Consider the following 12,072-nt stretch of genomic DNA (forward strand, 5'->3'; position numbering starts at 1 on the left):
TATGCCTTATTAGCTGCTCCAAAGGCTACCAGTGTTGTGCCCCACCCTGAGAAATGTTTATTGTCAGAATCACTACCTTATACAGTTGTTTTCTGCAACATAAAAGAGTCCATGTTATGATCACTATCATAAGACACCTTTAGGGTGAAGACACAGAGCTACTAGTAGCAGCTACTTGTCACAGCTACTAAAATATGCAATGATCAATGCTGATCATTTACTGATAAATGTCTCTACGTGTGTTTTAGCAGAGGCAATTCTCAGTATTGTCTATGGCAGGGTATTCTCTGGAGTTTAGTAGCCATAAGAAAGTAGCTGCTACTAGTAGCCCTGCCTGTCTTCACCCTTATAGAATTTAAGAGTTTCAAGTTTAATTCAAATTCCCTCCAAGCTTAGTTGGAACAATCTTCTTCTGCAGTGATAATCTTTGAAATAATGTGAATTCAAATATACTTGTGAATATTAGGCACTCCTTTGGTATTAGAATTATAGTGTACATACATTTCATCCTTCAAAGATTGTCCGTGAACCAGACCTCTTGTATACTTTCACGTTTGCCTCCAAAGAGTATGTTATATTAGAAATAGTGAACCTCCCATTGTAACACAATATTAATATATAAGGATATTAGGAGTCCCTACGGTGTTCCGTGGCCAATTTTTTTTACAGAGGTCAGGAAATTTCAATGTGACTTCTGACATCATCATGTATTAAAGTAGGATTAATTATTTTTATTACACAGATTTCAATAAGTTATGTGATAACAAGAGACATCACTAAGAAGCAATTATAACTAATGACAGCACCACTTGTAACACTTTTTTTTATTTTACAGGTTATTCATTGTTCTTGCATATCATACAGTAAACCTATTGTATAGTTTTTAAAGTTCTTATATAACTGGACATACCTTTCACCTGATTCTGAACCGTTTTCCTCATTTAATTCATGAACACCAATTAGCCCCATGATTTTATATGCAAGGTTCCTCCATTCAGAAATAAGGTCATAGAAGTGACTCCAATCACATTCTCTTATTCCATGTAGAGTACCTTTAAGTGCAGACATATGCAAAGTCCACTCCTTTAAGCTATTTGAAAATGCCATGAGAGCGTCTGCAACACCTGTTGACAAGAAAAAAAATATTTTAGCTTTATAAACCTGCTGCTATATTAATGCAGCTAAAAACAGTATTTTGCAAGTTACCTTACAATATATTATAAACAGTGCAATTACCCATAGAAAACAATTAGAAATTAGTATAAATAAATTTAAAGCAACTGGACTTGTTAAGTAATCATTGAAGACGTTTCACTACTCATTCGAGCAGCTTCTTCAGTTCAACCTGATGAACTGAAGAAGCTGCTCGAATGAGTAGTGAAACATCTTCAATGATTACTTAACAAGTCCAGTTGCTTTAAATTTATTTATACTAGATATACCATGACCTGGATGAATGAAAATCTTCATAGACAATTAGAAATTAGTTTTGATCAGTGAGCTACCAGTTAAAAATGTAAGCAAAGGTCTCTGGTTTCCATGGGCAACTGCACTGGTGTAATTTAGCTCTTATCTTGGCTGGTGCCACACAGGGCTGATTCTCGGCCTGTGGATAAGCTTTCTCCTTTGCCTGCACCCGGAACCATTGTGCCAGCCCCAATGCAAGCACACAAGGCAGACATCATCTCTGAAGTGTGAACTCTCACATTCTTAGCATTTTAGTACTACAGTATACACCTTTGATAAGGATGAACACAATAAATAGGACTTTTGCTAAAATTACATAATGCCTATTGTTTTAATAAAAGCTGGGCTATTTACACTGAATTCACCCCTTCTTTTTAAACAGGGCAATTACCTCAGAGCTCCCTAAAAAAAACACAAAATCCCCTCCCTTCTTTAAAGGGACAGTAACACCAAAAAATGAAAGTGTATAAACGTAATTACTATATAATGTAATGCTGCCCTGTACTGGTACAACTGGTGTGTTTTCCTTAAAAAGACTACTATAGTTTATATAATAAAGCTTCTGTGTAGCCACGGGGGCAGCCATTTACAGGAGAAAAGGCACAGGTTACTTAGCAGATAACAGATAAACCCCATTATATTCTACAAAGCTTATCTGTTATCTGCTATGTGCCTGTGCCTTTTCTCCTTTTTCCCAGCTTCAATGGCTGCCCCCGTGTTGACATAGCAGCTCATTTATATAAACTATAGTAGCGTTTCTGTTGCAAACTTACCAGTTTTACCAGCGCAGGGCAACTGTACATTATATTTTAATTACTTTAAAACACTTTCATTTTTTCGTGTTACTGTTCCTTTAAGCAGCAGCATTTGAGCAGATTATTTTCAAGGGCTTTTCAGTGGACTGGTAATTGTGTTGGGTTGAAAAATCCAACATACTGTTCTTCGACTTCAGCTTATTCTTCTATTATTCTTATTCTAGCGCCCCCCATATTCTAAACGCTACTCCTCCTACAGTTTTAGGGGTACAACACCCAAACTCTCCACACTTCTTCGCCTGTAGTGGAGCAGGTTGCTTGTGCTTTTCTAAGGGATCCTGCCCCCCATCTTTTTGTGGCGCCGCTCCGAACCCCCCAATTTTCCCATTGACTTTGACAGGGAAGATTTTCAAACTGCTGCCACACTTACAGCTTTGAAGCTACACCCTCCAAACTTGAATAACATAATAATGGAGTCACCCCGAATGAAAATATGATGATTGTTGGATGCCCAAACGTGGGCAGAGCTGTGAACAGCCAATCAGATTTTACCTATTGACTTCAGCCTGCTGCCATTCTCACAGTAATAACACCGGGGTTCCCAAACTTTGCAGGGTTAGGCACCAGGTAACTGCAGTTCAAGGTTAGAAAAACTGGACGGAGCCACCAACAGCCAATTAGATTTTACCTATTGATTTTCAATGGGGAAATTCAACCTGCTGCCATTCTCACAGTACGAACACCAGGGTCCCCAAACTTTTCACAGTTGGTCACTAGGGGACTGGAGTTTTAGTTTTGAGTAGTGGGCGGAGCCACTGACAGCCAATCAAATTTCACCTATTGATTTTTATTGGTTTGATGCCAGAGTTCCCAAACTTTGACAGTGGTTTTTACTGTAAGTCAGTCAGTCACTGGGTGACTACGCATTCAAGTGTCTTCTAAAAAAAGCAAAGTGGGAGGGACAAACAACAGCCATTCAAATTTCACCCATTGACTTTTATGGGGAAATTGAAACTACTGCCAGTCTTACAGCTTTGAGGCTATACACCCCATACTTGAAACACATACTCATGGGGTCAGCCTGAATGAAAATATGATGATTGTTGAATGCCCAAAAGTAGGCGGAGCTGTAAACAACCAATCAGATTTTACCTATTGATTCAGCCTGCTGCCATTCTCACAGTAATAAAAAGTGGGTGGAGCCAACAACAGCCAATCAGACTTCACCTATTGATTTTTTTTGGTTTAAATTTAAAATGCTGCCTTTTTCACACTATTTATGTCAGGGTTCCCAAACTTTGCACAGTCAGTCACTGGCTGACTACATATTCAAGGTTAAAACAAGTGGGTGGAGCCACCAACAGTCAATTCATTTCCACCCATTAAATTTCATTGGTTTATATTTCATTATTTAAGTATTAATTCCAGGGTTGTTAAACTTTCCAGAGTTAGTCACTGGGTATTTGCTGTTCAAAGTTAGAACAGCCAATCACATTTCACCTATTTACTTTCAATGGTAAAGTGCAAAATGCTGTCAGTCTGACAATTTTTATTTTTGCTTTGCAAAGTTTGTCACTGGGGGACTGCAGTTCAAAAATAGGAAAAGTGGGTTGGGCCACTAACAGCCAATCAGATTTCATCCATTGAATTTTACTGGTTCTAATTTAAAATGCTGCCATTCTCATACTATTTATGCCAGGGTGCCCAATGTTTGTCACTGGGTGACTTTGACTCAAGGTTAGAAAAAGTGGGCACACCCACCAACAACCAATCACAATTTACCTACTGACTTTTATTGGTTTAAATTTAAACTGCTGCCGTACTATTAATCCTAAGGTACCTAAACTTTGCAGAGTTAGTCACTGGGTAACTGCAGTTCCAGGTTAGAAAAAGGGGGAGCAGCCACCCACCCCCAATCAAATGTCACTTTCACTGACTTTCAGTGGGGAAAATTAAATCGCTGCCATTCAGACACTATTAAAACCAGGGTCCCCAAACTTTGCACAGTGGTTTTTACCATATAACAGGAGTAAAGGGTTTGAATGTTAGCAGAAGGATTTTGTAGGCTGTTATTTGCATACAGCCATGGTAGAGATTTTACCAGGGGATGAAAAGAAGAGAGCAGGGGGTTTCTAGCAGCGAGAGTTTAGAGAGTTAGTAGAGTTTACAACTGACTGCAGGGGAGAAAAATTTTAGTCTTGGAGGCCAGTAATTAGGAGGATGTAATCAGGGGGAGAGGGGGACTGTTGTCCCAGGCCCAATGAAATTTTGACCTAAATGGTGGCCTGGTAGTGTAAATTGTGTAGTGTACGCTAATACTTCTGTTAAAACTACAGTGACTTACCTAAAAACCTACGTGACTTAAAAAGAAGCTTACATAACTTACATCAAGCAATGACAATGCTAAAAAGCAAGACAAGGAAAGGTAGGGCCAAATTCCACTGACCACTAATGGATGAAAAAAACCTAAAGTAAATGTCTTACTAATTAACACAATTAATTATTTTAACTATTTATATGAACTACCGTTTACAAAATAACATCAGATGTTTATATTGGTAACTACACAAATTTTTCAGCAGAGGAATGACTAGTTATTGGCCCCCCCAAAAACAACAGTTTCTATGAAGATTTATTGCAACTGCTTAGCAGTCTCATGGGACCCCTGTAATGGCCTGTGAGAAAGGAGCCCTGGAGTATGCTGCTGATACACACTCTTGTGAGCAGAAAGATCATAATGGATAATAATGGAGATCAATAATCATCTGGAAAGGGCTTTAGCATGGACTGTATAAACAGAGTCAGCTTGGGCAAGGAAAGAAGGCTCAGAAAAGGTTTATATTTTCAAATTTGGCCGTATGATGGCGTCACAGTGCCAGCCGATGCATGCGAGAAGAACCCAGAGACTAGCAACTGCACTCTAACAAATGTTCTTGTCGTGGAGAGGGTTATTCAAAACAAACTAAGTAAATAGGTACATGAGAACTCACCATTTTCTCCCTCAATCCTCCTCCTGTACTGCTCACAGAGCTGCTGTATTTTGCCCTTCATATCTACCAAGGCTTTCTCTTCAGGAGGCAAATCTTTATCTGAACTTTGATGCCTTCTAAGTAGTTTCTCGCCCAGCTCAGTCCACTGCTTTTGAATGTCCAAGGCTGTGCTGAGGGATTCCTGATAGCTTAGAAGTTGACACCCCTCAAACTGCTGAAGTTCTTCATTTAGCATCTAAATACAGATAAGAATGTAATGCAATGGGCTTCAGGAATGCAACCCCCCTTTATTATGATAATCATGTAGGACCAAAGCTAAAAAAGTTCAATTTAAATAAAGGAGAACATAATTCTAGACAACTTTGCAATATACACTCATTGCAAATTTACAATGGTTTTTGACGCATTTCCATATATAATTGATATTAAAAGCAGCGTTTGTCCTTTTATATTCTCTACCCTGGTGGCTCAGACTGTTGAAACAATGTAACACACGCCAGCAGACTGACAGGCCTGTCTCGCTGGAGGAGACAGATCTTTGCAACATCTTTGTTTAAAAAGTAACAACCAGGAGATCAGCAAATATATAGGCATTATGGTTGAACTTGATGGACATATGTCTTTTTTCAACCCAATTTACTATGTTACTATGTTACTAAATGCTGCTTTCAATAGCAATTATATTTACAAATAACTTTTAAAGCATTTTTTGATTAATTCACATTGGAAAGTTGCTTAGAATTATGTTTTGTTTTATCGGGCAAAAAATTTATTTTTGGGGTGACATGCCCTTTAAAGTTAAGACTTCGGTACACAGATGTAATGTATTAATGCCATGTATGCAAGTACAAAATCACAAAGGGATGCAAACTTGCACTTGTTAGTGCTCAAAAACACAGTACTTGCCCCCAGGAAACTGAAGTTCTTTGCTTCTTGGAGCAAGGTGCAGAGCATAATACTGTCTGCAAGGTTGCCCACTACTTAATGTCTGCCATAGGAGGCAATAAATACAGGGCTCTGCTGCACCTTGCACTCACTGGAGCCCCCCTTAATGAGTGACATGCAAGTTATAGAGCATGATAGGGGGTCTACATGCCTTACACAGCCCAACTCTCATGAACATAACACTGCCAAATGCAGGCAGTACTGTATTTATTCAGGTGGCACAGGTCTTTCTGTTCAAGAATGAAAATACAAAGCCATTCACTTTCAGGTGATAAGCAAAGTGCAAACTATGAAACACATAGCAGTTTATATCTAGTTTTTGTACTTTACATCTTGCCCAGCACAGTGTAAATTAGCTGTAGTGTGTTTTCCTATAAAAAGGATATTGAGAGATTTGCAATCTTACCATTGCTTACAGTGAATACTGTCAGCTTGATACTGTGCTACAAAGTTACAGATGATAACAATAAGCAGTCAGATTGTTTGTAAATACATAATGTAATGCAAGGGAATTTTCCCAAACTGAACCCTATCTCAGTACAGGCTCTATGTCAAGATGTCAGATATATCTTTTGCTTACACTGTCCCACTTCCTGAGGTCCTGGGATACTGACTCAATCACATCTTCACGTATTTCTTCAAAACGCTCATGTACGCTAACAGGAAGAAAGAGATAGGGTGAAAAGCAATATATGTGTGTAACTAGGTGAATCTGCTCTGTCCAGTTAAAGTACACTCTCAAAACAAAAGCCTTGTGTCTCTGCAACATTTTGATAGCCTAACAGGTCTGATAAGGAGAGTGACTAAGATAACAAATGATTAGTAACAGACAAATTATAATACACTGTGGGGAAGGGCTGATGCATGAACATGAACCTTTTAAACAAAAGTAGTAGCTCAAGAACTGAAATATATATGGCAATTCCACACAGTATATTATTTAACATAAAATTTTCTTTTAAACATGTAATGATGTGTGATTTACAAGACATTCTCCTGGAAATGCTGTTGCCATTTGTCCAGGTCATTTTGGATCAACCGCAGTTTCTCCCGGTTCGACTCTTCATTACGTTGCACATCTTGGTCAAAATGTGCCATATGTCCTCTCCAGCTCTCTGTTATTTGCTGGATTTGAATAAGGTCTTTTGCACTCTGTGGAGTAACCATTAGGAGATATAGATTTACTTTGTGTAGTGGTTGCTGACAGTGGAATTTTAGAATCACAAATGATATTTAATTCACTAACCCAATAATGTAACATGGGCTATTAATGTGCATCCTTTGTTTCTACACCAGAGCACAGGGAACAGGTTGTGGAGAAATTCAAGCTACTGTCAAAATATCTCACACGTTGTCCCCAGTGCTCTGAATGTGAGTTTCTGGTGTGGCTGGGCGATATGCCTCAAAATTTGCCTGAAATTTGTGCCGCCCTTGGTTCTGACCTTTGTGGCCTTGCCACAAATTTCAGGCCTGGAATCAGCCCCTTCTCGCAGAAACCTTAGATTTAATTGCCACTTTGGATGGATAATTGTACAGGTATGGGACCTGTTATCCAGAATGCTCGGGACCTGGGGTTTTCCTGATAAGGGATCTTTCCGTAATTTGGATATCCATAACTTGAGTCTGCTAAAAATCATTTAAATATTGAATAAACCTAATAGGGTGGTTTTACCTCCAATAAGGATTAATTATAACTTAGTTGGCAGCAAGTACAAGATACTGTTTTATAATTACAGAGAAAAAGGAAATCAGTTTTTAATTCAGATAATTAGACTTATAATGGGGTCTATGGGAGATGGCCTTTCCGTAATTCGGAACTTTCTGGATAACGGTTTTCAGATAAGGGATCCCATACCTGTACTTAAAAATAATTGTGATATATAGGGGCCCATTGATGAAAGCACAATTTTTTTTTTTTTTAGAAAAAAACTTTTCGTAATGACCGCGATAATATTGTTAAAATGGCACAACTTTTTTGTGGTTTTCGTTAACTTCCATTTCACAATTCATTCAAGCTTTGGTATCGTGACTATTGTTTGGTCAGGTTGGATCTGTAGAGTGCCATTGAGTCCTATGGAAGGCTTCCAAAATCATGCATTGACGTTTCAAAGCCAGAAAGGTTTTTGCGGATCCGAAAATTTTGTGACTTTCGGATCGCACCCACGATATTTTCGTACCGCCATGCAAAGAAATTTCGTGCAATTTTCGCACATTATCGTGGTTACTACGAATTTTTTCCAATCGTGCATTTACACAACCAAAAATCGTGGTTTAATGAATGGGCCCCTAAGTGTTCATAAAAACAACATCGACCCATTTATACCTATAAATAAATGCAACTGCCTATAACCCCAACACAACAAAAATGAAAGTACAAATATAATTATACGTGTTTGTTCCTTCTATGAGAACACTTAAAGTTAAAGGAACAGTAACACCAAAAAATGAAAGAGCTTTAAAGTAATAAAAATATAATTTACTGTTGCCCTGCACTGGTAAAACTGGTGTGTTTGCTACAGTAACACTACTATAATTTATATAATAAGCTGCTGTGTAGCCACGGGGGCAGCCATTCAAGCTGGAAAAAAGGAGAAAAGGCACAGGTTACATAGCAGATAACAGATACGTTCTGTAGAATACAATAGTGTTTTATCTGTTATCTGCTATGTGCCTGTGCCTTTTCTCCTTTGAATGGCTGCCCCCATGGCTACATAGCAGCTTATTTATATAAATTATAGTAGACTTTCTGAAGTAAACACACAACTTTTACCAGTGCAGGGCAGCAGCACATTATATTTTAGTTACTTTTATACACTTTCATTTTTTGGTGTTACTGTTCCTTTAACACATAAAAGTTAACACAAAATCCCCATTTGCATTAGCAGCCCTAGTTACCTCCTCCTGGGTAAGCATTTCATGGGGGACAAAAGGTTACCCCCTAGCTGCAAAACATTAAGTTCTAGTAGAAAAAAAGAGCACTTACTGTTGATGCCAACATCACAATAAAATGCCTTATAATGTTTGTCCAGGTCTTTTCACACATACACAACTTTCGAGCCAAATGTAGTTGGTTCCTTTCAATTACCTACAAGAAATAAATGCTTAAGAATTGTATGTCCAGTGTTATTATCATAGTCATCATTAGTATTTTATATAGTGGTGGTACATTTACACAGTGCTTTACAGAGATGATAAATCAATCACTCCAGTAATTCCTCTGTGGAGCTTACAGTCTGAGGTCTCTATTACATTCACATATTACGTTCCTACACGGTATACTCAATTTTATCAGTACCATCAAAGATTTCTGGCAGGGACTCACAGAATCCCACGAACAGGCAAATAACTGTAGATTTGTATACAAGCACAAGAAGGGCTCCTAATAGCTTTATACGTTTCTTCACAAAGCACTTAATCATAGGCTACGATTATGTATCCTGCTTGTGTTTGAATACAAATCTACAGTTATTTTACTATTTTAGCCCGAGGTAAAAGGTAAGCAGTAAAAGTCACTTGTGGATGCCTAACATTTTGGCACCCCCAAGTGACTTAGCCTTTCCTTCTCCTTTAAGAGCTTTTAGGGCTCTGGCACACGGGGAGATTAGTCGCCTGCGACAAATCTCCCTTGTCACGGGCGACTAATCTCAGCGAACTACCATCCCACCGGCGAAAATGTAAGTCGACATTTTCGCCGGTGGGATGGTAGTTCAGGGAGATTAGTCGCCCCTGACAAGGGAGAATTGTCGCGGGCGACTAATCTCCCCATGTGCCAGAGCCCTTACCCTATAAGTACACATTATAAATGTTGTTTTTGTTAATTTTATCAGTAGCTAATATACATGCCCTGTATGTTTGTTGACTTATAGACCAAATGTATTTAAGCACTTCAATGGCCAAACAATCAAATTAAAATGGCGGGTATAGGCACCATCGTTTCTGGGACCACATCAAGGAGCCGATGTGATCCCCGATCCAACGGAAAAATCAAACCTGCCTGATCGAGATCTGGCTAATTTTAGGCCAGATGTTGGTCGTGGAGGTCCATCATTTGTGCCAATACATGGCAGAAAAGCTGCCGAATTAGTCTAAGGGACTGTTATCGGCAGCTAAAATTGGCCCGTGTATGGCCGCCTTTAAAAGAGAAGGATTAGCTCCAAGTTATTGTATGTGGGATATGGCTGATTAGTGGTAAAGCAGTTACTTTAACAACTGGTTCTATACTTACATTTTCTCTGCATCCGTGCTAAGTTTTGGTGCTAATTTTCAGTCTTGCACTATGCACTTAAGGCGTTTGGTGACCTGGTTGTATGTATGGCTTAAAAATGCTTCTCTAAATAGAAGCACAGTATGTATAGTGCTTCCTATCTTAACATTGCGGTATCTGTTGCAATATTGTACCTAAATATATTAAAAACCCATAACTTCCATAAATTGCTAGTGTAAAATATAATACCTTGACAAACTTACCATTTACCATATTTAAAATGCAAAATGTAATATTTTGCGCATTCCAATTTTATTTACCATATTGCACATAAATGTGTCATAAAGTACCAATGCAAAATTTAGTGCCTCAGCAAACTTAAAATTTACAATATCTAAAGTGAAGTGTAATATAATATCTCAAGTGCATATGTGGGTGGATGTGTGCATGTAGAATTAAGTAACACGGGTTGAAAAGTGAACTAAAACAACCTTGCTTGCAATCATGTATGTTGCAGAGCTCCAGAGATCCCTCTCTTCAGTTAGGTCAACAAGATGTTTTTCCAGGCGAGATCTCTGTAATTCATACAGCTCCCGGTATTCATCTAGGATACTGGAAAAAATTACCAGAAATGTAGTTAAATTGTGTTGCAGTGAAAAATTTAGACAAATTGTGTATGTTGATTTTCAGTCTTCATGTATCCCCTGGATACAAAAAAAGATCTGGTGAATCCATAAGTTCAGCACCAGTTTTCATCTATGCCCTTTCAGTGCTTTTGTTAAATACTTCACAGTTTTTGAGCTCCTTTTAGTAAAAAACTGCACAGGCCTGGGGTCCTACTGCAGGAGCACAACTCTGCAATATTATTTTTTTAAAATCTCTCTGTCCTTGTCAGAGTCCTGATAGTAGAGTAAAAAGCAGTTGCATAGCTAGATTTTACTGGGCCCCAAAGAAAATTAAATTTAGGTCTCTAAAACATTAGATGCACAGAAATTTTGCTCACATATGGAGCAATGGGGACTGGACGCACAGTAAACTTTAGTGAATGCACATGCGGGGGGCGCAAATGGGGGGCGCGAATGGGGGGCGGCCTCAGGGCGCCCTGATAACAAATTCAGCGATGTCCAAGATATATTGCAATTGTTCAATAATTAGGGCCTTACTGGTCCCTCTATGCTTCTAGAACTCCTTGCAACCAGAGGGTCTGCTTCCTCTGTAGTTACACCGCTGGTAAACAGCCATTTGCAAGTAGCACTGTGTTTATAAATGGACCTTTTTAGGCTTTATGGATAGTGGATTATGAAGTTTGGATTATGGATATTCTTACTTTGCATTCTTCTTTGCCTCGCTTAGAGCTTTAGCCAGTTCTGCATGTGCTTGGTTTGCATCTCTGCTCACTCGCAGGTCATGCTCTCTTACCTGGTACAGCTCACTAGAACACATAAATATAATTGAATATTAATTGCCTTGTAATAATATCTGTTAAGCTTTTATTTATTGATTTTTGTTTTCATTTAACAATGAGCAACACGAAATAAACAGAAAAAAAAGAGTTGAGGAAAAGTTGGAGGGGTGCAAGGGGAGATATTGGAAAAGGGGAGTAAACTGAAACTTGCTTGTTAGTTTTTACAAAATGGTCCAAGTTGTTGAGCAGCCCCTGAAAAGATAGATGAGCTTCCCCCTTAAATAGGAATTACTGTCTGTAGACATC

The 12,072-nt window shown here is 38.6% G+C and overlaps 1 protein-coding gene across 1 annotated transcript in view; it reads right to left on the reverse strand.

Annotated features, from left to right (window-relative positions):
- The window catches only part of axdnd1 (axonemal dynein light chain domain containing 1), a 31,227-nt gene that overhangs the window by 10,200 nt on the left and 8,955 nt on the right, over window positions 1-12,072 (reverse strand). Inside the window, exons 10-16 of the mRNA XM_031900997.1 lie at window positions 11,689-11,793; window positions 10,853-10,973; window positions 9,141-9,242; window positions 7,143-7,309; window positions 6,738-6,813; window positions 5,213-5,447; window positions 911-1,124 (exon numbers count right to left, since the gene is read on the reverse strand). Of these exons, the coding sequence (XP_031756857.1) occupies window positions 911-1,124; window positions 5,213-5,447; window positions 6,738-6,813; window positions 7,143-7,309; window positions 9,141-9,242; window positions 10,853-10,973; window positions 11,689-11,793 (1,020 nt within the window). The remainder of the gene's footprint in view (window positions 1-910; window positions 1,125-5,212; window positions 5,448-6,737; window positions 6,814-7,142; window positions 7,310-9,140; window positions 9,243-10,852; window positions 10,974-11,688; window positions 11,794-12,072) is intronic.

The sequence above is a fragment of the Xenopus tropicalis genome, chromosome 4, assembly GCF_000004195.4.
Source record: "Xenopus tropicalis strain Nigerian chromosome 4, UCB_Xtro_10.0, whole genome shotgun sequence".
Taxonomy (NCBI): domain Eukaryota; kingdom Metazoa; phylum Chordata; class Amphibia; order Anura; family Pipidae; genus Xenopus; species Xenopus tropicalis.